At 38.1% G+C, this 26,573-nt stretch overlaps 2 protein-coding genes across 3 annotated transcripts; both read right to left on the bottom strand.

Moving 5' to 3' along the window:
- Positions 1 to 298: 298 nt before the first annotated feature.
- Positions 299 to 2,353, bottom strand: trmt112 (tRNA methyltransferase activator subunit 11-2). Its single transcript, XM_084133250.1, has 4 exons — positions 2,135 to 2,353; positions 1,540 to 1,641; positions 1,276 to 1,368; positions 299 to 650 (listed from the first exon to the last, which is right to left on the bottom strand). The coding sequence occupies exons 1-4, from the start codon at positions 2,207 to 2,209 to the stop codon at positions 552 to 554; spliced, it is 369 nt and encodes a 122-aa protein (XP_083989376.1). The 5' UTR covers positions 2,210 to 2,353; the 3' UTR covers positions 299 to 551.
- Positions 2,354 to 2,977: 624 nt separating this feature from the next.
- On the bottom strand, positions 2,978 to 25,793 carry atg2a (autophagy related 2A). 2 transcript variants are annotated; one of them, XM_084133223.1, is made up of 42 exons: positions 25,255 to 25,793; positions 24,188 to 24,350; positions 23,929 to 24,078; positions 23,469 to 23,571; positions 22,374 to 22,512; positions 21,891 to 22,094; positions 21,376 to 21,478; positions 21,006 to 21,173; positions 20,356 to 20,480; positions 19,680 to 19,755; positions 19,324 to 19,576; positions 19,094 to 19,235; positions 17,814 to 17,912; positions 17,534 to 17,701; positions 17,163 to 17,427; positions 16,700 to 16,787; positions 16,423 to 16,591; positions 16,207 to 16,349; positions 15,873 to 16,027; positions 15,108 to 15,262; positions 14,804 to 14,954; positions 14,527 to 14,711; positions 14,204 to 14,284; positions 14,002 to 14,108; positions 13,822 to 13,914; positions 13,669 to 13,739; positions 13,510 to 13,586; positions 11,816 to 11,986; positions 11,616 to 11,742; positions 10,594 to 10,817; positions 10,209 to 10,438; positions 9,170 to 9,305; positions 8,886 to 9,098; positions 8,705 to 8,806; positions 8,519 to 8,603; positions 8,035 to 8,188; positions 7,883 to 7,952; positions 7,608 to 7,690; positions 7,388 to 7,509; positions 7,108 to 7,262; positions 5,042 to 5,194; positions 2,978 to 4,910 (listed from the first exon to the last, which is right to left on the bottom strand). In XM_084133223.1, exons 1-42 carry the CDS (start codon positions 25,423 to 25,425, stop codon positions 4,674 to 4,676), a joined length of 6,066 nt encoding a protein of 2,021 aa, XP_083989349.1. In that variant the 5' UTR covers positions 25,426 to 25,793; the 3' UTR covers positions 2,978 to 4,673. The 2 variants fall into 2 exon arrangements, with proteins under 2 accessions (XP_083989349.1, XP_083989350.1); XM_084133224.1 differs by having other exon boundaries at positions 21,006 to 21,170.
- Between the last annotated feature and the right edge of the window lie 780 nt (positions 25,794 to 26,573).

The raw sequence follows: 26,573 nt of genomic DNA, 5'->3' as shown, positions 1-26,573 counted from the left end.
ATTGTCATGTTAAAAAAACTATGGTAATTTTGAAGACACTGATTAAATTTTAATATAAAACATAAGGCATATATAAAAACCTCACAATTTAGAGACAAATCAGCATTATTTCATGTCAATTTCCATTAAAAAGACACGAGCAAATATTTAAACAAATATTATAATAAAATGTTTAAACTTGAATTCTCTCTCTCTCTCTCTCTATATATATATAGATAGAATAATAAAGATAAAAATAAAGATTATTATTAATAGGAGGTCGCACCAACAGGTAATAGAATAAGTGTAAAATTAAGAGTTAAGAGTAAATTAATACAAATTTATTTAATATTTTACAAAGCACAAACAATGACAGAAACAACACAATGTAGATTATCACAGTTACCAAATTCAATGAGAAAGTAGTTGAACATGTCTGTGTAAATCAGAATAACTAGTGAATTATGGCGTTTTTATCCCTCCTTGTCTGAAGAAAACGGCACCCCAGATCTCTAAAAGAAACATTTGGCTCCAGTAAAGAGTCTAGATCTTCTCTTCTGGGATGGGTTGATCTACTCGCCTTCATCGAGTAACATGTTGGGAACCCCTTTGGAGATGGGGAACTCTCTGCCAGATTCAGGACACTGTAAACATCCCTCTATAACCTCAACCTGCGAGGAGAGAACACTGCTATTAGCACTAAATCACTTCAACAAAGCTCATTACATCAAATATTTAATATTTATGTGAAAATGACAATGAAATTTGGGTTTTTGAGTTTTTTGCCAATAAAGCCTTTTGCAATTACTTAAAATGCATCTGGTCACTCGGCACAATAACCTAGAAACAATGTGAATCAACACTACAACAACTGAAGCAGCAAACTTAGTGAATTACTGGCCACGACAATATAACACTATACTTTGTTTACTCACCTTGACATTAACATTTCTGAAAACTAGTTAACACTGCTGAATGATTGTTTCTAATATGACGGATGGAGTGACCCAAAATTGATATTTTTCTTTCTTCTGACCAACATAATCAATTTCCTGAATTCTTTTTTTCCTCTTTTGGAAAATCAGAGAAACGCGATTGTGTTTTTTTTGTTTTTTTGCAATTGAGGCAAATGGAAATGGCCAAATTATATGTATTGTAGTTTCCCGAACTGTGACTTCTGCTTTTGAGAACCTCAGAAATGTGAAAATGATCCATAGGAAATTACATTAAGATATTTAATGGTTCTAATAATAAATGAGGTTCTTTCAAAAAGGCTGTTCATCTGATGCGTCTCACCTCTAGAAGAATTCTGTGAACTTTGCGCAGAAACTCCTCATCATTTTCATAGTTTGGTATGAGTGTGCTGGGCAGGTCCTGAGATTGTCCCAGCTGTTAAAAACACCCATCAGGTTAATGGTGCAATGGGACACATATATCATGCATGATGCACAGACAACAAAACGCATGCTTTCCAAACAGTACTTACCGAAAAGTTGTGCAAATTCACCCTTCTTAATGAATTATAATTAAAATTGTATAAAGCGCAGCATGTTCACTCACCCATTCTGCTGCCTGGATCAAGGCGCTCCACTCCAGCTTAGGGATCATCCGGCTCACAAACTGAGCATTGAACTCCAACTCATTCACTTTCACTTCTGTTGCCTTCATTCATGAGGCAAGACAGAACAAGACTCAGATTTGTCATAAACTTAACCATGTATATACATTTTTATTTTAATGAATTTCTGTATTTTTAACATAAAGAGGTCTTTTGGTCGTAGGACATGTTTATCAGTGTGATATATCTTTATTTGGGCAGTTGATATCAATCAGTGACATGCTCTAAAACTATTGTAAAAAAGATTAATTTATGCATTTAAACAGTTGCCACGAGCTCATAGTAATTCAGAGACATCATGTAACATTTGTCACATTGCAGGACTAAGTTACTTCAAAAAAGCGATTAGTCACCAACAATCTTAAAAAAAAAAAAAAAGTTACATTGACATGTATATGTAACTTCTCTTTAACTTTGATTTTTGAGTCCGCAGAAAAAGCATTTAAGCGCTATTAAATTACTACTGCATGTTGTATTAATGTGTACATGCCTCTCTGATAAATAACCAGTAATGAAAACAATGTACGTCAATCTCACCTTGATAACAAGTGGATATCCTTTAACCACGCCTTTCACGTGCGATGTTAACATGTTATGCGTTAACAGCTTCATTTCGGCGGAATGTGGCGATATATTTCAGGACCAAAGCACGAAAGTTTGATGATTATAGAAGCGTTGAATTACAAACATAAGCATAACAACCACATGCGTTTTTCGCGATGACTGTGTGCAACCCCTAAAACAAACTCCCCGAGAAACAAAGTGCGGCGTGTTTGGTTCCGCATGTGGTGTGATTTCAGAGCTGACTGGATTTTTTAAAAACGTTTTTAAGTTGAATAGAAATTGGTAATAATATGATTATATATTAGTGACTGAGTTACAATTACACACACGCGTTTATCTGGTGGTTCTGAATAATGATTCCAAACTTCTTGTTCAAAGCTGTTAAATGATCATAATGTTTGTGAATTCTGTCCTCCTAACTAAAATGTTGGGAAACAAGTAAACACAATAAACCTACACTAGCATACTTTCAGGCAAGAATCAACAGAATTATGAAGGCAGACTGTCAGGCAGGGGCAAGATGTATAAAACAAGGATTTGATATCATTGTATAACAAGTTTGATTATGAATTGTATCCTATAACTGTTTTATGGCATTTTTAATAATGGGATATTTAGTGGCAGACTCCAAAAAAGACATTACACCCCATTTTTATTTATTTACGGTGAGCCATATATGTAAAACTATCAAATGTTTAAAAATATTGATTTAATTTAAATTTTAGGGCTAAATCTGCCCTATAAAGCTATATGAAATGCTTTTTTAAATCCCTTTATTGTCTCTGTGTATACAACATTTACAACAGTCAATTGCAATATTTTTCAAATGCACATTTTTATTCCTTTTTTTGTATTAATTTGTTTACACATTGTCTTGGTACTATACAGGTAATTCTTACAGCGTATGATATAGTTGTAATTACAGAAGAAACTCACCGATAGCCATGAATCACATAGCCGGCCAGTCAACCATCAATACACAAACATGCATGTCCTTACACACTCACTCAAACACACACAGTTTAGACACACATAAAAACACACCAAAAACTCACTTCCCTTACACAGTTATGCCATTAACAAAAAACAAATAAGTGAATGTAACATTACCCACAAGCCCTTTGTCAACCGACCAACTGCCCAACGCTTTTTCATGCATATCAAGTACATCAAATGCTCAACATCATCAGTTTTTACATTTCATTAGCCATTATCACAAATATGAAATCAAATATTTAAAACATGTAGGAAGGCAACTAATGAGATGATAGCAAGCAAGCATGTTTGATTTAGGAGCAAATGGGAGGTAAAAGGCTCAATCTGGGCATATTTCACCACAAGAATAAAGGAAAGAAAATTCTATTTTAGAAAATAAAGTTTGCATTGTGACATTATTTTATTGACAATTTAGCACATTTCTCTCTACAATTCTCATTATTGGCATGAAAAATTGGTTTGAAAAAATAATGATATATTATTTATATATAATGAGGGTGTTTGTTGTACTGCCTTTATGCTGATTTAAATACAGAAATCAAAATCACCATTGAAAATGAGAATCAGGAGAATTAAATGTACAATAGATGCAAATTGACAAGAAAATAAAAGTCACAATGTAAGAAATTCTAAAACAGGCTTCATTTTCTTTATGTAAAATCGAATGACTAAATAAATGACATATGTTTTTATTTTGAGGTGAAATATGACCTGGGCTTTGTTTCCCAAAAGCATCATAAGCATAAGTAGATTGTGGAAGCAATTTCGCTCACAATGCTTTTGAGAAACCCAGCCCTGGACATTTTGCAAGATTCACCAAGACAAAAGACAAGACAACAATTCTTCATTACATTCTGAAAGAAGAGAGGATGAACAGAAAACAAGAGTGATCATTCCCGTACAGAGACTCTGGGACTGATTGCACCACTCAAATAATCAATGCATTAGTTTAGGCTTTAAGAAAGAGTTAAACAGGACAGTTTAAAATAAGATCTTTATAAATGTCAATGCAGTATAATTATGGCACAAAGACATCAAGATAGAGGACTGTGTTTAAAACACACGTGGACAAGAAGAATCACTTTCCTAGTGTTCAGTGAAAAGTATGGTAAGGCCACCTCAATGTATTTAATGAGCCTTTCACCTTACCTAAATAAGAAATTCAACATTATGTTTGTAATACTTCAGAGGGAGAGTAACAATTCAATCAGATGTTAAATGGCGTATTTCGGAGAGGGGAAACATCCGGTCTTGAGCTCACAGGTAAAGTTACAGACTGATATGATTGCATACGTTTCAATACGACAAGATGAGACTGAGCTGCACTTGGCGGTCTAGAGCGCTCGCTTCTAGCAAAAGTGCAAGTGGAAAACATTTGCATTGCATGAAACAAAGTGTGCAACTATGTGGAAGCCACTTAAAAATGGTTCAATTATCATTTGTTTTTGCATTGATACTCACAGATGAACTCACAATCACACTCTCACATTCATACTAACAAAAACGCCCGTCAATCTCAATCTTGGCCAACTTCGGTGCGCCATTTTAAGTCCTCCTCTTTCCGCGCATCTGGTTTAATTTGGTTCCGCATTCCTCCCAGTAGGTTTGAAGTGGCCTCTGAGGCAACTATAAGTGGACGGACCACAGTGGGCGGGATCTGGCGCAAAACCCCGCCCACTGCTCCAGGAAGACCTTTCTGCTCATGTCCACGAGACGCAACGTCACACAGAGTCTGAGCGGTGTCAATCACACCCTGGGAAAGCAAAGACAGCAATGTCAAATTGAATAAAATGAGTTGAATTTGCCAAAAACACTTTATATTATACATTTATTACATTTAATAGTCGCAGAGATGAAGATGTTTGTAATGATATAGGGACGTACCTCTCTGACAGTGTCATAGGCTTTGGCCACACCCTCTCTGAGGTCAGCTGGTTGAGGGGTGCGTCTGGGACGGGTAGTGGGGCGTCCCTCAGTGATGTAACGTGTCAGAGGTGGGGTTGGAGATAAGATGTCATACACGGTCTCAGCGGTGGCCTAGAAATACACAGGAAAAGGGCTTCTTATTATATTACATTAGGTTAATATTATTATTATTATTTTTTATTTACTGTGTGGTACGACAGATAAATATTAAATTAAAAATATCTAGTAACAAGGTAAACAGCAACAAAAAAAAGGATGAATATAAATGTATAATATAACTATCAAAATGTAACAAAACAAAATATATGTGATATACAAAATGATACATATAAATATAATACAAATAAATAAAAGATTTAGTAAAATATTTAGTAACATGGTAAACCAGCAGCAAATATAATAATGAACATAAAAAATACAATTATGTAATATATTAATAAATATAATTATAAAAGTTTTACACAAATAAAAACATAAATGATATACAAATTAGGGTTGTGCCGATGGACGATATCATCGTCCATCGTGATGGCTGACCGACATCACGATGGTGAGCCACCATCGTGATGCCACACCCCCACCCTGTGATAGACCAGCCCAGTCTCACGGCAGTTCGTGTTCATGTGTACACCAGTGGTTGGGAACCTGGCTCGCGAGCCACACCTGGCTCTTAGGCAAAAATCATGTGGCTCGCAAGGTCTCTCACCCTTTACCAACGAACGATAAAAAAATTAAGACGTGCGTGTTCAGTGCTGTTCGCGAGTGTCACGAGTCACCACAGCAATCAACTAACCGCTTACGTTTCTGTGGTAACCTAACAGTTACAGCTCCTGCACTGAGATTCAAGCAGCTGCTGCTTGTTTAAGGTGATGGCGAAAATCATTTTAGAACAGCAGCGAAAATGTAAAAGTAGGCTATATAAACTTTAATATATCCTTTTATTGAAACGGGTGCTTTACTGTTCAAAGAGACATTTCGAAACATTTTACCCGCTGGCCGCTGGTACTTTCACTTTTGCCGCAGTCCGCAGAGACCCTTTATGTCCTATAAATGTGTCGTAGCCTATTGTTGATAATCCGCGCAGATTTCAGTTGACGATTCTGTTTAAAGTTATTAATAATAAAACATGAATGAATGAGAAAGAAAAGAGCAGGATGTGCTTTATATTGAAAAGAAATATTAAAAGCGCGATAAGTCGCGAAAGAGACCTGAATTGTACTGACAGGATGCTGTGCGCGTATATAGTCATATAGTCTTTGTCTTCGGTTGCGAGCCTAAACGGCCAAATAAACATATAAATATTTCAAAATGCCAAGCCGAGTATTCCAGTGGCGTAAACACAGTAGAAGTAGCTACTCTCTCTCTCTCTTCGTGATGGTCAGCGCGATTCCGTAGCGCACCCCCCCCCCACCACCCCCCCCCCCCCACCCCCCCCCCCCCACCCCCCCCACCCCCCCCCACCCCCCCCCCCCCACCCCCCCCCCCCCACCCCCCCCACCCCCCCCCACCCCCCCCCCCCCCCCGATATCATCGTCCATCGCGATGTTTTACTGTAAACATCGTCAACTGCCAATTTAGGGGACATCGCCCAACCCTAATACAAATGATACATACAAATATAAAAAATATATATATATATATAAAAATAAAAAAAAACGAATTCTGCGTATCTAGTAATATGGTATTTATTTCTGTGTATAATATGATATACAAATGATGCACATAAATATAATACAAAAATAAATAAATGTCATTTAGAAAAATCTATTAAAAATATCTAGTAACAAGTAATATTATAAAAAATACATAATTAAAATATAATTAACTAATTTAAAATATAAAATAATTAAATATAATTAATTAAAATATATAAATATAATTTTTCAAAAAGAAAAATATCTAGTAACATGGTAAACAGAAACAACATTCAACTTTCATAAAAAAAAAAAAAAAAAAAAAAAGGATATTATATATCTATAAACAGTAGTTTAGAGTATGATTTGGTTATATGTGTGTGTATTTACCTGAATTGCCTGCACTAGTCTGTTGCTGAGCTCTAGGGCAGCAGAGGCTGTAGAGGTGCCGAATGATGCCGCCCCCCTCTGGAGGCCTCGGATAATGCGCCCGTCCTTTCGGTACTGCTCAATGGGCATCCAGAATAGATCACGTACACCATGGACTGCAGAGGACAGAAAACTTGATTGCATTCAATCTGAATAGTCAAGATTAATCTCATGGCCATTAAATTCCAACATCACTGGAAAAAAAAAGCCAGAGCACTTGAGACGAGACAGAAATACTCACAGAGCTGTACAACAGAATGCATGGGACCTACACCTCCCAGAATCCCCGGCAGCTGGTTCTTCCTGATGTCAGTGAGCCACTCATTCACTGCGTACTGAATCACCTTATCAACACCCAGCAGCCTGAGGCAAAACAACAACTCACTTTTCAGATCTAGATTAAAATAGTAACGCAGGCAAAAAGTAAAGACGAAGATGTGTTTGTGAATGAAAGCATTTACCCATGTCTACAGCACAATCTCTTCAGCTTCAGTTCAGAGCAGTTCAGCTGGGCCAGACCAATAAGAATGCCTGCAAATGTTCCCTATGAAACCAGAGATGATATGCATTATTATAACAGCAGTTAAGATAAACAAACCACTGATATTATTCAGAAAAACTGGGACAGCTTATGTTGTTGTTTTAAGGTTCAGCACTCAAACTACACAGATAAACTGGCTTTATGACCACATGAACATAAATAATCAGTTATTTTATATAGGTGATCATCACCGACCTGCTCAATAACTACATGCTTTCCTTGATAGTCCAGCCAGATGGGAACTTCAGAGGTAAAACGAAACTCTCTAAAAGAGAAAGAGTGTGAACAGACATTGATTCTGATTTATACATTTGTTTTGTCATGCAGTTTGACGTCAGATCTTCTACCTGAAGTAGATGGGTTGGTCAGAGGAGGACGAGGAGCCAGCGGAGGAGGAACTCTGCTCACTAAAGGTTGTTTCTACAGAAGCAGCGAGATCATGGCCCAATCCAGAGGCAGGATCTGTGTCGTCTGAAGCCTTCTGAGGAGCGTCAGTCCTCACTGGGATCAGAAGATCACAAATAAAGATCACACAAATGGCAACAACACACAAGTAAATTTAAAATGACTAAAAAAAGAAATGTGTGCAATTAAAATTATACATTTAAATACATATACATATCAGGGTTTTTATTTAACTAAAACATTTTTTTTGTTCACTGAAATAAAATGTAAATATTAGATGACAAACTTAAACTAAAAGAAAATTAGAAATGTTGCTTTGGCTAACTGAAATAAGTTAAGCACTAAAAATTACTAAATGGAAATAAAAAACTGAACTAAACTAAAATCTAAAATCTAAATCTAAACTATTACAGGGGGCAGACTTACCCTCAGCTGCAGGGTCGACGGGTAAGTAAGGATTAACTCCTGCAGCCATGCTACTGAAAAAGTCCTTCAAGAAGAAAAGTGCATCCTGGGAAATGAAAACAAATGTGTATTTGGCTTTAACCGAGCCTGATATAAAACATTATTTGCTCTATGCTGAAAAAATGTTATATAATGAGTAATGTGTACCTGGTCGATATTGAGACGCAGCGGTAACAGACTGACTCTCAGACAGCACTCCGGTCCGCCCAGACCTGATTCAGGCATCACCTGTAGCGCTTTCACTGTCAACTACAGCAGCGAGTGGGACAGGTGAGAACACAAGCACAAACAGGATCTTATTTTCTTCCTATTCCTCTCTGTAACTCACCATGTTGGAGTGGGCTCTGCGCGGCATGCTCTCACTGGTGTACTGGTACAGGAACTTGTTGATTTGAGAGGAAGCGAGACGGTCTCGCACCTCAAGTTCCTGGACGATAAACACCTGTCGGGAAACAGGCTGCTCCCCAAGGCCTGGTCCTTCTGCATCCAGTCCTGCAGCAGGAGGCGTCACCACTGGGTACGTCTCATGCTGGAAACTGACCTGAAGAGAGAGAAAGTAGTAAGAAACAAGGCTTTCTGAATCTTCAAATGGCTTATTTCAGTACAATATACCTTTGTCAGTTGTATTTCCATAAGCAGTGTGTGCTGCCGCCCACTTCCTCCAACCCACCGCCAAGAGTTCTGGGGCCGTGAGGGCACTGCCGAACGAGAGGGAGAACCACGGGCTCCGGGAGCAGCTGAGCGAACCCTGAGAGACACAAACAACCTTGAGAGGAATTTTCACACCTGGATCTTTAGAGCATTTGTTTTTCGGCGCCGGTTCGGCATATATGAACACTGCAATCACACTTGGATCCGCATTAAACGATCGGTTCGAGATCGCCTGATAGAGGAGGCCTAATCTTGGCCCGATAGTAAACGAACTCTGGAGCAGTTCGGGGATGAGAAAGCACTCAAAATTCATAATGCGTTAGAAAAAAAAGCAGCAGTGTCAGATTCTGTGGGTGAGCACATCAGTTATCACAGTTGAGAACCAATGAGCCTCTTCATTTTGAAATGTTGTGTAATTGCTCTTCTCTGACACAGGTTTTACTCAGCCATAAAACTTTCATAAACACATTTTGGTACGCTTTGAAATGTTGCCTTGTGAAAGCGAACTGAACTAAGAAGAAAATGAAACACTGCAACAATTTAAATTCCTGTTTTGGATAAAAGCAAACAATTAACAGGTCTGAAAATGCTCCACACGTTTCCATGCATTCATGAAAGGTGCTTTAATGCTGGCATTTTTGTTGCGCACCCGGGTCAACCATACCTGAATAAAACCGTCCGCATAAAAAAGGGTGGTCTGCGGTACGGTTCATGTAAACTCTGGTATGGTTCGCACAGTTCCGGTGTGTGTTCTCACTCACTTTCCTGACAAGCGTGAATGACACACTGCAAGCAGAGAGAATGTATTTCTCATTTCTGCCCACCTTCAGAAAAAATGGGACTCCCGAGTTCTTTAGAACATTTGCAGTAAATTTGCGGCAGATAGACATAATTGCCGTTATGTGTTGACGCTTTGGAAACAATCGAACACAGGTTCGGACCAGGTAATCAAACCAAGCACCCTACAATTCTCTCTTCTCAGACCTTCTGCTAGACTTACTTATGGCTGTGTGGTGTATGGGCTGAGCTGGGTTTGCCGCCAAAGTCTTTGCCACCGTACAGGTGCCAGACAACGGACACCTCTCGGAGAACCACTCTGTTCTGAGGCACTGGGAAACGGGCCGGGGCGCGAAGCAGATCTGAACTGCCCCGTGGCCGAGAGTAGTATCCATCCCGCACCTTTATAAGACCCTGGGAGAGCACGGTCACCACAGGCTCACCGTCTCTAGGCTATCAGAGAGACAAGTTATTAACTTATACAAGAGAGAAAAGGACAAGAAAGAAATAAGGTGTAAAAAATATTTTTTTTCTAATAAAATAAAATAAAATGTACACCCATTTTTTTCAAAGCAACTTAAAAGAACATTACAAATGAGGGTACATACTGGGATGCCCATCCCAGGAGCCTCTAGGATGCAGAAATCATCGTTGTCGGTGGAACCCTCTGAGCCTTCCTCTGACATAATATCTGCGTGAGCTTCCAAAGCTGTGGTGACCAGTCCATCAATATCAGACTCCTCCCCTTCTAGAACAGAGGGGCGGAGCTTAGGGGCTTCTCCCGGGAACAGATAGACTGAGACAGGCGAGGCTCGCCGGATGGAAGGAGAACCTGATGGGCAAATACACAAATTTGAATAACCGTTAATCTATACCATTCAAAGGTCAAGAAATTAATATTTGTATTCAGCAAGGATGCATTAAATAGTAATTTGACATGAAGCAGCACAACTGTTTTCAACATCGATAATAATAATAAATGTTTCTTGAGCAGCAAATCATCATATTAGAATGGTTTCTGAAGAATCATGTGACACTGAAGACTGGAGTAATGATGCTGAAAATTCAGCTTTGCCATAACATGAATAAATTCCATTTTAAAATATATTACAATATAAAACAGTTATTTTAAATAGTAATAATATTTCACAATATTGCTGTTTTTATTGTATTTGTTATCATGAAAATGATATTTGATAATATTTCACAACATCGCTGTTTTTACTGTATTTTTTATCATAAAAATGCAATTAGAAACTTCTTTCATACACATTTTACCGACCACAAACTAGTCTTAATATATTCAAAAACATAATTTAGTCGCAGTGCGACCAGAAACTCCTACAGAGAAAATTAGATGAATTCTTATAGGTGACAAACAAACAACAATCATCCTATTATTAACAGAAGTGAAAATATTTGACAATATTTGGCCGTTTTTACTGTATTTATCATCATAAAAATGCAGCCTTGGTGAGCATTAGACTTCTTTCATAAACACATTACCGACCACAAACTCCTAATATATTCTAAAATGATATATTATAAAATATTAGTCATAAAACAAAACATTAACTGATTTCTACATGTTCTTTTCTTAGATTTATATAAACAACTGACAAAGTCTCACCAGAATCTTGCGTCTCTTCCTGAAGGATTCTCTCAGTGTCGATCAAGGCATCTGTGAGGTCGCACTGGTTAATCTCTGCTGTCTCTGCTGGTGGGCAGGACGGAAGGGATGCGGGACTTTCTGACAGCTAAAAGACAGACATTGTTGAAAACAAGCAGGGGGAAAGAAGCTATAGTACAACTTTAAAAGACAAATCTCACCAGAAGTTTCTGTCCGGCGATCTCCGTGGGGCATGTGTGGCGAGGGGGAGGGTGTAGATCGCCCTGGGAAACCAGGTACTGCAGCATGTTAACTAGAGCAGCGCACGAGTCCGCACAGGTGTGTACGTGAACTACATTATTAGAACAACGAAGCTCAAACAGCGGCTGAGTCTGGAAATATTCATAAAGACAGACAGATAGTTATTAACAAAAATGGAAGATTTAAAAAAACAAAAACAAAAAAACATTTGTGAGAAGTTGACATTCAATTTTAAGCAGCAGAAGTCCTGCAATATTATTATTTAACATAAATATATAACCTTAAATATTGATGTTTACTGGTGATTTTACTCGTCATATTTAAATTATTTTACAAAAAAATGCACTGCAAGTCACTAATATTAGGGGTGCACCGATCCGATATTAGGATCGGATATCGGCCGCGATACTGATAAAATAGCTGGATCGGGGATCGGAAAAAAATAACAGATCCACGGGCCGATCCAGGTTTTTGTTTTGTTTTTGTCGTCGCAGCAGAACCTACATCATTCGTCAGCTTCACGTGTGTCGCATGCTAGAAGCAACATGGAGCGAGCCAGAGGCCGTTTCTCAATACCAAGTACGCAAACTTCGGACTTGCGTCCGTCCTTGGTAGTTCGGACTTGCCAAGTTCGACTCAGGAGAACGAACTCCCGAGGACGAGAGGACGCGAGTCCGGTTATTCTGCAAATGGAACAGCAGCGCTCTTGATCGCGTCACTCAGCTCGCTCTGGCTACTCCGGTCATCTCTTTATGTATATTTTTGCCAACAATAAAACGAAGTATGTTATAAAACACCACTCTGCCTCTTTTCATTTAAAAAAAATCTTAAACATATTAATGGCCACATAAATGTGGTTCAGGCAAACACGTACATTGATTATCTTTACTGCATATATTTATAACACGAAATATAAAACACAACCCTGCTTCTTTTTGTTTTCATTTTTAAAAATATGAAACATAATGATCATTAAAACTGACATTTAAATTTGCCATTGCTTATTAAGTGAGCATTCACAGGTCATGTTTGTGATGGTGGTGTGACACTGCACTACATTACAATGTTTGGTTATTATTATTTGTATGTGTGATCAAGTTGTTGTTCGACCAACTTTTTATTTTTTTATTCTCAGGTTCAGCTGCTATGTTGCATTTTAAATTCCTGTTTGCAGGACTTTGCACTTTATATTTTTACATGTTTACAATTTTTGGAAACTGTCAGATTACTATTGTATGTTTGACCAATACACTGTTTTTTTGTTTCCACTGCTACATTTTTTTTTTTTTTACATTTATTCAAAGAAGTTTGATTATATGCTATTTTCGATTTGAATGCACAATTGTTTTTTAAATAAATAAAAATTCAACACATTACATACATCTGTTATTTTGTCTTAGTTATGTTTAGTTAGTAAAGTCTGGTGCCTTTAGTCTCTTCAAGGAAGGTATAAGGTGGAAGGTATACAGTTTATTATTAATTCAACTATAGTATCGGATCGGTATCGGGTATCGACAGATACACAAAGCCCAGGCATCGGTATCGGTATCGGGACTGAAAAAGTCGGATCGGTGCACCCCTAACTAATATATGAACTAATATAAGTCAAATGCTATGAAATCTTCAAGCCGGTGAAGATTAGCATGAAACTAACCAGTTTACTTGAGTCAGTTCCTTTCCAAGTCGTTATGGCCAGTTCCAGCAGATCAATGTCTAATACACAAACATAGTCTGAGACACATAAAAACAGTGTGATTAGAGGTGTCCCACATTAATGCAAATTCAGATTTTAAAAGCTATGCTTGTTCTGTACCTCGCCTCAAATCCACCGTATCACTTTCACATTGATCAGACAGGTACAATGCAGAGTCATCTAAGATAAACCTAAAAGTAGATATCAGAGTGGTTAGATCCAATCAATTAATCTTCGTGCAAGCGTTTAGGATCACACTACAGTCACCAGTACCTGAGGTGAAAGGTTGCGGTGTCCACAATGATGTTGCTGGATAAAGAAAAGGACTCAGCTGTAAACAAAACTCGCAGAGGAAGATAAAGAGGCCTGGAGGGAGAAAAGACAAAGAAAGTTGACAGAAAGAACAAAGAGCATTTGCCAGACTTCTCCAAACATTCAGTGTTACTGCAATACCTGTAGTCCACTGCACAGGTGGCCAGGTGTGTGTGAAGAACTGTGATGACGGCAGGTGGGGTGTAGCCTAAAATGTCATCATCAATGACATCAAGGAAATCAACAATCTGAATAGAGAATGAAGAGAGACATCAGCCAGACGTTCATGACAGATCCACACGCATGTTTAAAGTACGTATCTAATCTAGTTCCCAACAGGTACCTGCTCATGCCAGCTGTGATTGGTCAACACCATGTGATGTCGTAAAGTAGCACCATGGAGTCGCAGCGCAACCACAAACTCCTACAGAGAAAATTAGATTAATACTTATAGGTGACAAACAAAAAACTATTATTAACAGAACCGACAGGCGAAAAGCAGATTAAACAATAATTTTCACAGTACACAGTACAAAAAATCCTGATGTTAATGTTTATAATATCTTAATGCATAATAGTCACATTAAGCAAATCAGAGTTGTGCGGTAATATAGTTTACACTTTGCAAGTATGCTATATGTATGCTGATAAAGTAAATACACTAACCTTGACATTCCTTTCAAGGTCTAATGTGATTTTAATGGCAGTTGACAGCATCTGAACGCCGGTTTCTCGGCCACCGACGCTGCTCACCCCCACCTCTGTGGGGTAAATGGTAGGGTCCAGATGACTTGGGGAAGTGAACCTGGGCATTTCCAGTTTCACAGGAATAGGGGAGTCCGGCACCTCCGCTGTATAAAGAGCCAAAGACACACAAATAATTAGTCATTTCAGAACACTTTTCCCCCATGCAAAAACTACAGGAAGAGTTTTAACAGCTCACCTTTATGATACAGCTCCACTCTTTTGCTCTCTATGGTCAGGAAGTTGAGATTGGGATTGTTCTGGTGTTGCGTCACACTAAAAATCTTCCCCCCTTCCAAGTCCAAAATGAGTTCTCCGTGACAGAGGTCCACTTTACGTCCAGCTTCATTCTTTAAAATGATATCAAAATTGGATTTGTTAAATGTGAATTGAATTGGAAAAGTAAAATTTTACTGGTATTGGTGTCTACTTCTGAAATTTTGCTTTCAAACTCTACACCAAAGCCACACCAATGTATCATGCTATTTTTCCATTTAATTTACCTTGCTGTCTGTCATGGCTTGAAGGCGGCCTTTTCCAATCAGCACTGTTAAACAGAGCAGACTCAGTGCGTGGCTGGACTGAGGCTCTGAGTGTTTCCTTCTTTTTGATTGCTTGGCTGAGTAGAACTGAGGCTCCTCTTCCTCAGAGTCAGATTCTGGCATGAATGAAAACACTAGGAATTATTTTTTAACCCTCATGTTGTGTTTTGGACATTTTGACCCAGAGAGGATTTTCTTTTTCCTGAAAATGCTAGTTGATGTTATCGCATTGGACTAAATTTACTTACTTTGCTCACACAGGGTATAACAACTTTTTTTTTAACATTCCCCACCTTGTAACTTTATTGATCTGAGCTTATGCACATCTGTTTTTTTTTAGGTGAATAAGCTTCAGTCAGCTCTTGTGCTAAAAACTTGTGCTAACTGAAAGAAAACAAGGTGACAAAAAGATTTAATCCAATATTTGATAATTTAGCATTATGGGAGATGTACCAGCAATTTCAAATGCAGATCATTTTTTAAATGATTAGGTAAAGGATTTTCAACACAGCACAATCCAAAACACTAATTGTTCACTAAAACTATTAAAACAAAATCTAAACATTGAATGAAAAAATGTTTTTTTTAAACTTGCCATGACAATTAATTGAAATTAGTTGAAATTCAAAATATGAATATACACTATGTAGTATATAAATAATACTAAAACAACCCTGAGCTAAACTGTTCATAATTTGAAATATGAAACAGATGATCATGACTAACCCAGCCTGAATGCAGATTTACAGAGGTAAAATTCATCCTCTTCAGATCTGTGCTGGTGGGAGGGACTACGAGAACTTTGAAAAGAAGAAGGAGGAGCAGGAGGAGGGGACGGAGGAGGTGGAGGAGGCTCCCACATCAACAGATCATTATTAATCCTGGGGAGAAAGAGTTAAAGAAATTTGTTTTAGTTTATTTTGGAAAATACAAAGGATTGGCTGGCAAAAAAGTTAATTTTGTACCTGACACAACATGCATATAATCTAAAATGTTAATTTATGCTGAAAAGGGTATTTGAAATCAATGTTCTTTTGAATGTGTAAGTGCTGAGCGATACCTGTTATAGATGCTCAGAAAAGCCTCTTTACTCGGCAGAAGGATGTAAGCTACAGGAAACGTGATATCAACCACATACTGACACTGACATATACACTGAGACTGAAACTCTTCCATCTCCTCTGGGTCAGCTGGGATCACCATCTGAGAAAGAGGCAGAGAATGAGTGAAGTTTAGGAATGAATGAAAGAAAGACAGACGGGCAGACTGGACGTACCTCTTCCGTCTCAAACATGGTGCGATTGGATGAGAAGGGAGAGCTGTTTTTCTCTCGTAGTTCACATGGGTTCTCCAGAGACATGGAGCCCAGCCCCAGATCCCTGTTCACCCCTTCACACACACCCACACCGTCAGATCCCGCTCCCTCATTCACTCGCACCTGAATCCTACAGGTGGAAAAGAGAGGGAGCTAAGAATCTAAAGATTTGTGTAACATATTGTATTATATTTTACCCAAAGCATAATCTCAGACACACATACACTCACTGACTCACCTGGGAATGCCATCAGGGTTCTGCGGATCTGGGCTCTTCTGCACACGGATACAGGGAAATGCTTCTCCCTTCCAGCCTTCATACACTCCTAAAACACACACAAACACACATCAAATTAATTTAGAAAGAAAACAACACTGAATCCTCAACACTAGACAGTAGAAATAATATAAACAGAAATAAAATGTAACAGCAAATATATTTTTTACTTTTAGAAAAATGTGCACTGACCAGCAACATTTATAAAAAAATAAATAAAAAAAATGGAAATGGAAATTGAATTTCATTTGTAAAAATAAAATAAAATAATAATAAAATAAAAAAAGACATTTAGCCCAGCATATAAGGCTGAGACATTAGAGAGACACACTACTTGCTGAATAAAAATATTCATTTCTTTCAAACTTTTGAGTGGTAGTGTATGTGATGACTGAAAAGAATAAATGATCTTTGGATGCTTTACCGTGCAGATCGGTAAAACAGGCCTCTAGTAGTTTGGTAAGTTTGGCTCCTGTGTTGCAGGGGCCGTCCTGCTGAACGTCTGGCCCCTGCTGAGACTTCAGCTCCAGATTAGAGATCTGCAGACTCAAGATCTCACTTCGCACTGCCCGCTGGCTTAAAGGCCGCCTCAGCCCCGGGGGTCGAAGGTCAGGGATGGGGAAACGGACCTTCAGCACGGCATAAGGAGATTGAAGCAGGAGAGAAGAGTGGAGCTCCAACAAATGAGACTGCAGAGAAAAAGAGAGAGGAATAAACTATACATTAGAGCCAATTTCATTGTGAATGCCTTTTTGGTGAGGAATGGGTTATTTTTGAACAGGAGCATCTAGTGACCTCTGCAGCATGAGCTGTGTTTCTTTGTGGTGGCGATGGACAGTGGCTCAGGGCCTGCAGGATGTCCTCCAGTCGGCCCAGAATATCAAGGTCCAACTCGGAGCTGAGCTCCCCGAGCTCGACCCGCAGCGAGCTGTCTCTGCGCACGACACGCCGCCTGCTTCCCCTCTACACGACAGAAAACAGCAAGAACAGTTTAACATAGACCTATAGCGAAAGTATAAAAGACAAGAACACTTCTCACAAGTCAATGCCACAAGACTCTGTCAAGCTGCAGTACCTTACGCATGTGCTTCTCAGAAAGACTGTGGTGGAACTGGGCACAGGGTCTGGCAGTGGTGCCCATCGTGAAGACACCGGCTGACTGGAACTGCAAAAGCTGGGAGAAGAAACACACATGCATTTCAAAAGAACTTCCAGAACCTTCATCAGCCTGCAAGATGTTTCCTGCTGGGGATTTGCAAGTCTGACTTGTCATAACTCAAACTGTATTCACATCTGTTTAAGATTATCCTTGAGCAGTTGGCAAAGCTACTGAAATACTAAACCATTACACCACTGTAATAATCTGGTGAACAACTGGTAAATTTCTGGTAATAAGGCCGTGTGGATGTTTTGACCATCCAGATTGTATTCCAGAATGCAACAGGGTAAAAAAAATATAATTAAACAAAATATTCTACAAAATTATGTAGCAAATGTGTTTCAAGAGGACATCTAATGAAAAACAGGACATTACTGCACTTTACGTGAAATAAGAGTTCAAATATTAGGTCAGTATGAGGCCAGACAATCATAATCATAAGTCATTTACATGTCTTAAAATGGCAGCTATTTAATTCTAAGCTTTTTATCATTTTAAGGGTCAGAGAGAAGGGAGAAAATGGTCATAAAAAATGGTAACACTTTACAATATTGCTCAATTCGTTAACATTAGTTAATGAGTTAGATTTAATTTATTATTATTATTAATGGTTATTATTATTATTATTATTATTACTACTACTTCTAAATAGAAATATGAAACAAAATAACTATTGTAATATTTAACTGTAAAAAATGATTTACAAAATATATTGTTTTATTTTACAGTACAACAAAAATTTCAATTCTATTTATGACTGTCTTAATTTCGTCATTCTTCATTCTATAAACATCCAACATTTCTTTTATTTGGGCAGAAAACTGCAGGAAGCCTATAAAGCAAGGGTTTCTCAACTCTGTCCCTCGAGGTCCACATTCCTGCAGAGTTTAGCTTTAACCTTGATTAAATTAGGATTGGAGCAAAACTCTGCAGGAAAGTGGACACTGACTTCTCTTTTTTGACAACAACTGGTTTATAAGCATTTTTCATGAAAAGTTTGGGAAGATGGTTGCTGAACTTTATAGTAAAGATTAACAAATATATAAATAAGGACTGATTTTGGTAAAAGAAACTAAATTTATGAGTGGACTTCAGAAGAAAATTAAAAACACATAAAATGTGAACCCATCACCCAACCCAGAAAGCCTGATAGATAATAGCATTTGGGTGTAAGAGTCTGAAGATGTGCTGTTTACTTCTGTGTACTGCGGACCGCCCGAGTCCCACAGGCACTCCAGCAGTTCCAGCCTGCTGAAGGAGAGGTCGGAGGTTGTGGCTCGGATGTGTCGCCCTGCGCTACGCATCTCACATGCCAGTTGCACTGCTGCACCGGTCACCCTGAGGACCAGAGGTCAGAGGGAGTCAAAAGAAGTGTGTGCAAGTTACATATACAATCAGTGAGCATAGCAGTTGATTCCTGTCGTACCTGATGTGGGAGTGGGCACATGCTTTAGCAAAGCTTCCTCTCAGGTTCTGAAAGTCTCTCTCGCTGAACATGCTGTCCTTAAAGAACGCAAGCTCACGGAAAAACAACTTTGACACCTCAGCCAATGAGGAGAGCCCATCCGGCCCAGGAGGCGGGTCCTGCTCTAAAAGAGTCAGGGTGACTCCGCCCAGTGAGAGGCGAAGCAACGAATCTGGTTTCATCGGCTCTGATTGGCCGTCTCGAGATGACCGCTCTATTGGGAAAGAAACGAAAACACTGTTGACGGATTGCAAGATGAAAAGTTAATGGAATGCAGAAACACACAACATGTGTTTAAAACAGGTTTAGATACATACTTGGAGGTCTGCTACATTGAGGCAAACTAGATAAGGATCCTGGTACAGGATAACGACGAGGACAGTTGAGCATTCCCTGAAAGAGACGCATCATAAAGAGCAGGCCAATCATACACATACATACATGGGTACCTGATGCAAAACAGGTCTATGGACTTGATCAACATCAATATATTAAGTTTTGAATGTATTTGAATGTACAAGGGAAAGTGTGATATCTTAGACCCTGTATATTATACATTTATGCATTTGACAGATGCTTTTAACCAAAGTGACTTGTAAAAAGGTATACTGTTTATCAGTTCATGCATTCCCTGGGAATAAAACCAATGACCTTGGCGTTGTTAGTGCCATGCTCTAAGATACAGGAACTGTGTATGGTCAATTTCTTTAGATTTGTTTTGGTGCTGATTTACTGAACTGAATTCAAAAATGTAGTCTCTCAATTAATATGTGGTCAGAAAAGCTGCATGCATAATACTAAAGAATTAGCTAATTGTTTTTAATACAGCAAAATACAATAGAGCAAAATCTAATGTGACTTAACGAGAGAAAAGTATAAATGTTTTTGTAACAAGGCAAAATGTTTTTGTCATTCTCTGAAAGAAAGTTCGGACACCTGAATGAATCATTGTGAACTTGATGAGACAACACCTTTGCACATATAAGCACTGACCTGTGGAGTCAGGCTGCTCTGGCTATGAATGGACGACTCCATATCGCTGTCAGATAATTCACTCCCAGAGCGTGTCGACAACACACTGCTGGTCATATAGCCAGGACCCATTGAATAAAACATGTCTGAGACAGAAGAACGGTCAAGATCAAAACACACAGAATAACAAACAAAAATGAAGCAATTCTGGCAAAATACAGAACTAGAAATAGTTCCAGAGGTATTTATCATTGATAATAAGAAAAAATGTTTCTTGAGCAGCAAATCAGCATATTAGAATGATTTCTGAAGGATCATGTGACACTGAAGACTGGAGTAATGATGCTGAAAATTCTGCTTTGCCATCACAGGAATAAATTATATTTTAAAATATATTCATATAGAAAACAGTTCTCTTAAATTGTAACAATAAAAATTTAAAACACTACCGTTTTTACTGTATTTTTGATCAAATGAGCAGCCTTGGTGAGCATAAGAGACTTTTTTTTCGAAAACATTGAAGAAAAGAAAAAATCATAATTATTATTCCAAACTTTAGACCAGTAGATTACTGCAAAAAACAGTCATCTAGTAGTGTGCCATTCTGAACATACCCACAATTATAATCAGTCATCTATAATAACCTCAACCTCAATATTGCCTATCCTCACCTCCGTTCACCATGGTGCTGATATAGGGCTCTGAGTCCAACTCCAGGTCTCTGTCATACATTTCTGTGTTCAGCTGCTTACTAAGATCCTCTTCAATCAATCGCAGATCATCAGAACCCAGAGGCCTAGAAACACCCCCACCAGACAGACCAGCACCACCACTGCCTTCTGACAAACAGAGAGAGAGAGAGAGCACTGGACACTGTCAATCATACAAGAAAATGGCTAAATTCATGCTGGTGCAAACAGCCACATAATGACTGTTGATGCGTCTCATTTGTACTATACTTTAAGATGTTTCAAAAGGGACAGTGAATTATAATGCATGTTAAAAGACGATGACCAAACACACAAAGAGTGCTCATGTTACCTGATGTCTCGATGCAGAGGGAGGACAGGAGGTCTGTCAGCTGAGTGATCTGACTGGGGGACAGCAGCAGGTGGAGACACCCTACTTTACCATCCAACTCAAACTAAGAGGAAAAAGAAGTTCAGAATACAGTTGTCTGTGTGAACAATGAAACAACGATGGATCTTTTGGGTTGAACTCATCAAAATCTTACATGCATGCTCAAGCAATGATCTAATCATTTAATCTGATTAAAAAGAATCATGATTGTCCATCTCACATAACAATTCCTATTCAATTCAATATTTGTTTAATTCAATTCAATAAGTTGCTTTGTTTAAATGATACAATTAGGAAGTATTCTGTTATCTGCCAGATATGAGTGTATCAACGAAATTGAGTGTATCCATATGGCAGTAATATACAGCTATAATATTATACATGTTATTTGGTTAGTTAACATATCTAACAACAAACATGGCAAAAGCCTTTATTCATTTATTCAGTCTTTTTTATTCCTTATTGTGCACACAAACCTTGGGCCCAGGCAGCATTTCATTTTGTTTGATTTTGACTGTTGTCTCTATGAATCCAGAGCATTGTCCAATCAGCAGAGGCTCAGGGGGCTTCTGGGTGGGATGCAATGATTGAGGGGCATCGGAGGCATCATCCTCTTCATCATCTTCATCTGTCTTATCCGTCTCCCTGCTGCTCGCCATGACATCAGAATTAATCAGCCCCTAAATGGATGAGTTGAATGACAATGTCCATTACAGACAGGAAAAGTATGCTTGCCAAAGCAACATTTATATTTATGCTTTTAACAGATGCTTTTAAACAAAGCGCCTTAAAAATAAGGAACATCACAAGCGATTTATCATAATAGCCAACAATATTTGTGGTACACAATATTTAAGTTTAAAGTAAAAGTTAGATTAGTACATAAGCTAGAACAGAAATGCAGAAAAAAGGGGAGTTATACTAAACGTAAACACTAACAGGTTGTATAGTTTCCTCACCTGTGATCCTCCCAGGGTCTCGTAGAGCAGCTGTACGGAGTTGAGCTGAAGGATCTTGTGCAGGAAGGCTGGTGGCTGGTGGATGTCTACAGGCACTGTCTGGTTTGAGTCTCTCACAGCCTCATCACAATAATCCACCCTGCAGTACCACACACCACAACCAGGGACAAAACACAAACAATGGAATGCACATGAGCCAATGAGTATTTTTAGCTTAACCTGTGAATCGACTAAAATAATGTAAAAAATGTAAAACAAAAATATTTCGACTGGCAAAAATGTTTTTACAATAACATAGTACAATACTTTTGTTTAGATTAAATTGATCAAAAGTGACAGTAAAGACATCTACCGCCGGTTTCACAGACAAGGCTTAAGCTAGTCCCAGACAAAAATGCATGTTAGACCTGTTTTAACTGAAAGCAACTTGCACTGAGATATCTTAAAATATGTCACTGCCATTGTTTTGTCTCAAGATGCACACCAGTAATTTCTAAGGCATGTTTATAAAAGCGAATTAAATGTCATAATTGAACTAAGGCCTAACCCTGGCTTAATCAAAGCACTGTCTGTGAAACCAGATCTTAGAATGTTACAAAAAAACAAGTTTCTGTTCATCAAAGAATCCTGACAAAAAAAGTAGCAGTTTCCACAAGAATATTAAGCAGCACAACTGTTCCCAATATTGATAATAATAAGAAGAAATGTTTCTTGAGCAGCAAATCAGAAAATAAGAATGATTTCTGAAGGATCATTTGACTCTGAAAACTGGAGAAATGATGCTTAAAATTCAGCTTTGACATCACAGGATTAATTTACATTTTAAAATATATTGAAATAGAAAACAGTTATTTTGAAGTGTAAAAATATTTCATAATATTACTGTTTTTTTTACTGTATTTTTGTTCAAATAAATGCAGCCTTGGTGAGCACGAGAAACTCCTTCTCACAAACATTAAAACATCATACTGACCCATTTATTAATGGCACATCTACCGACTTACATTAGCCGGCACACTATTAATTCATCACACTTTATAAATAAACAGACAAAAACAAAATACATCCCTAGATGTATCAGGATGATGGCCTCACCGTTTAATGCGCATCTCTAAGGCAACCCCAGCCTCAGCGTCCAGGGAATGGTGTTCTACTCGCACTATAGTGTCCAGGAAGGTGACTTTTATTCGACGTAGGACTGCAAACACACACATGTTCATGTGATAAATTGCAGTAAGCTGGTTGTCTGCCACACATTAGGGTCTCAATCACCCGGTAAGGCTTATTTAGTGATAATCACTGGCTGAGAGTATATTATCCATGCATACTAACCATGTAAATTAATACATGTACATATTTGTTGTTTTAAATTAATAATAAAAATATATATTAAATTAAATATATAAACTAAATAAGAATAGAAATAAATACATAATTATTTTTAACTATAACAGCTATGGATGAAAATCAACTGTCATAGATCAAGGAAAGTTAAGCAGAGGTTAACTTCATGAATCAATATACAAATGTACTAGACTCAAGAGCTGACACACACCTGTCTCGATGGTCTGTGCAAACATTTCCAGCCCCTCCAGTGGAGCAGGCGGCTCTTCTGACGCCTCGGGCGGGTCCTTCAGGCACTCCTGGGCCAGCTGCATGCTGGACGTCATGCATGACGACCACCCTTGAGAATCCCAGTTTCCGTCTAACAGAGATCAGAGAACAATTAATTGAGCAGTAACTCAATCCTGTATAAAATATGGCTATACGTATCAAACCAAACGAGTCCACAAAGAATGGTCAACAGAACTCACTGGTTCTGTATTTGGGTCTGCATGTTATTTGCAATCCAGTGACTTCAAGGGTGCAGTGTTCGGTCACAAGTGCTGCCCAGGGAATAGTCACTGTGATGGTGTTCACAAAACCTTCAACAATCTCCAGCGGAGCTCCCAACGACTCCAACAACTCGTTCACTGCCTGAAAAGAAGATTCAGAGTATAGTTAGTGAATCTGAAGGTCAAATTATCACATGTAAGAACAGATGATGTCAAAATTACTGTGAAACAGGAAGATGTTGTGTTAATTCATGAACCATGCTCCCAAATATGATCATCCTTGTTCAATTGACCCCTATTTTAAAATTTAAAATTATGAAATATATTTGTATAAAGTAGGGCTGAACGAATTTGGAAAATAATCTAATTGGGTTTTTTATTTATTTACCAATATTGCAATTTAATATACAATTATTTTTTTATCTTCTGTATTATTCAACAAAGACATGCAATAAATCATTGTATAATATGACCAACACAATATTAGATAGATTAAACATAAACTGTTCTTTCCTGTAGGCCAGACCTATATGTTATGATGAAAATAGGTGATGCATTAATTGATATGAATGACAATTTTAACTACTTCAATAGTAGTATATTGACTGATTTGTTGAACTTTTAAACACAAATTATACTCTGGAAAAATGTATATTATAAATATGTAAAATATACATATTTTTAAATATATTATCATAATGTTAGATTTGTTCATTTATCAATTTGTTATTATTTATTTTAATCTTTTTTCCATTTCATTATTTATTTATTTATTTAGTTTTTCTCTCAACTTTTCCACCAACCCCCAGATGACACCACCACATAAGTGTGCGAAAGCAAAAGTTAGTAAACCTTTGTCACTGTGTCTTGAGACCAGGAAGAGAATCTAAGATGCAGTCTTTTCTGCACAAGTCATCAAACCTTTGGAAACACGAGTTGCTCCTTCAACAAGATGTGTTGATCTCAAACTCAAGTCCAGATATTGCGAAACACTGGCAATAAGGGGACAAGGAAACCGGCCTGGGCATGTCTTACCCCACACTTACCCACACATCCAGGTTAATTTCACTAATGACCCCGCTGCCATTGTACAGGTCCAAGCTCAGCTGGTCCAAACTGAGTCTCTCCTCCAAAAAGTGGCCCAGATAGTGCTGCAGGAGGTACCGACAGGCCCGTTTCTTTATTGAGCCCGACCAGGGGAAGAGCCACCGAGACATAGGGCCAGAGCAGACGGGGAGAGGGAGCTGAGAGGTGGTGGAACAAGAGACCAGTCCTGCATAACAGACTTAAACCCCCCTCGGTAGTGTGTGAAAGTGAGAATACAATAATACAAGCCAACTAGGATGGACAAGAGCGGGTGAAACCGTCTAACTTCCTGTCTTTTGACACCAAAATCCCCCGGTTGTTCGTTTTCGGGCGTAAGTTTGTCCACAGCAGCGTTTACAAGAGATTCTTTGTGTCGAAAATGGTCACTCCGGTTCTGTCTTATAATAATATGTCACTCAAATTTGCGACAGGTCCTCTGCGGTTCCTCTGGTCAACGGGTTGTTTATTGTTTTCATACTCAGACTGAACGAGAGTGCGTGATGACGTAGGCGCAGATGCCAGAAGTTGGAGGCGTCAGTCCGCCATGTTGGGACGGTCAACACCTCATCCAATCATACAAATAATCAAACGTCTTGTACCAAATATTATGTAGATTTATGATATTATTTATATTTTACGGCGAAGAGCGTTGTGTAATAAACACTATGTAATAACGCAAGTATCGTTACATAGAATTACCATATATGCCATATGTAGGCTATATGTAATCACTGTACTATAACAGAATAGCGCTTACAGTACCATTAAAACATTATTACAATGCTCACATTTTATAGTGAGACTTTAACTATGAAATCACTTATGTGATTTTGTGACCATAATGTTAAACAAATCAAAACTTTTTAACAGTATTTAAGGAGTGCATCATGTTGCATAAAATGCTTAGATTAGTTGAAGATTTTCTTGAAGACTGGTCCTAATTTTTTAAAAGTCAGTTGCATAAAAAGTTAGATTGTTCTAATCTGAATCAGAAAAGTCTGATAACCTCTTGAGTAATTTCTAGTTGGTCAAATTATCTCTTAAGATAGTCTTAACAGAGGCTAAGTTTATGCAACTAGCCACTGTCAGATGTATGTTATGCACTTGTTGGCTGCTTTTCATTTATTTGCTCCAACATAAATTCAGTCACATGTTCCCAAACATATCTGGAATTTCTAAGGGCCAAATATTCCTCCTGTGTTCTCTCATGATTGTAGAGTTATATTTAGCAATAATCAAAATGATCTTTCTTTAATATAGTGAAGACTTAATTAGGTAT

The sequence above is a fragment of the Abramis brama genome (assembly GCF_963993115.1).
Source record: "Abramis brama genome assembly, chromosome: 13".
NCBI lineage: Eukaryota > Metazoa > Chordata > Actinopteri > Cypriniformes > Leuciscidae > Abramis > Abramis brama.
Note: the sequence above shows the minus strand (reverse complement) of the source record. Positions and strands in the feature narration are given on the sequence as shown.

Excerpts from the sequence above, each read along its gene's own strand:
- trmt112 (XM_084133250.1), bottom strand. The coding sequence starts at position 2,209 with ATGAAGCTGTTAACGCATAACATGTTAACATCGCACGTGAAAGGCGTG. Across the intron at positions 1,369-1,539 it reads TGATCCAGGCAGCAGAATGG|CTGGGACAATCTCAGGACCT; the intron begins GTGAGTGAACAT and ends TGTTTTTAACAG. Across the intron at positions 651-1,275 it reads TTCACAGAATTCTTCTAGAG|GTTGAGGTTATAGAGGGATG; the intron begins GTGAGACGCATC and ends CTCTCCTCGCAG.
- atg2a (XM_084133223.1), bottom strand. The coding sequence starts at position 25,425 with ATGTCTCGGTGGCTCTTCCCCTGGTCGGGCTCAATAAAGAAACGGGCC. Across the intron at positions 9,099-9,169 it reads TGGAAATACAACTGACAAAG|GTCAGTTTCCAGCATGAGAC; the intron begins GTATATTGTACT and ends CTCTCTCTTCAG. Across the intron at positions 8,807-8,885 it reads GCAGAGCCCACTCCAACATG|TTGACAGTGAAAGCGCTACA; the intron begins GTGAGTTACAGA and ends TCGCTGCTGTAG.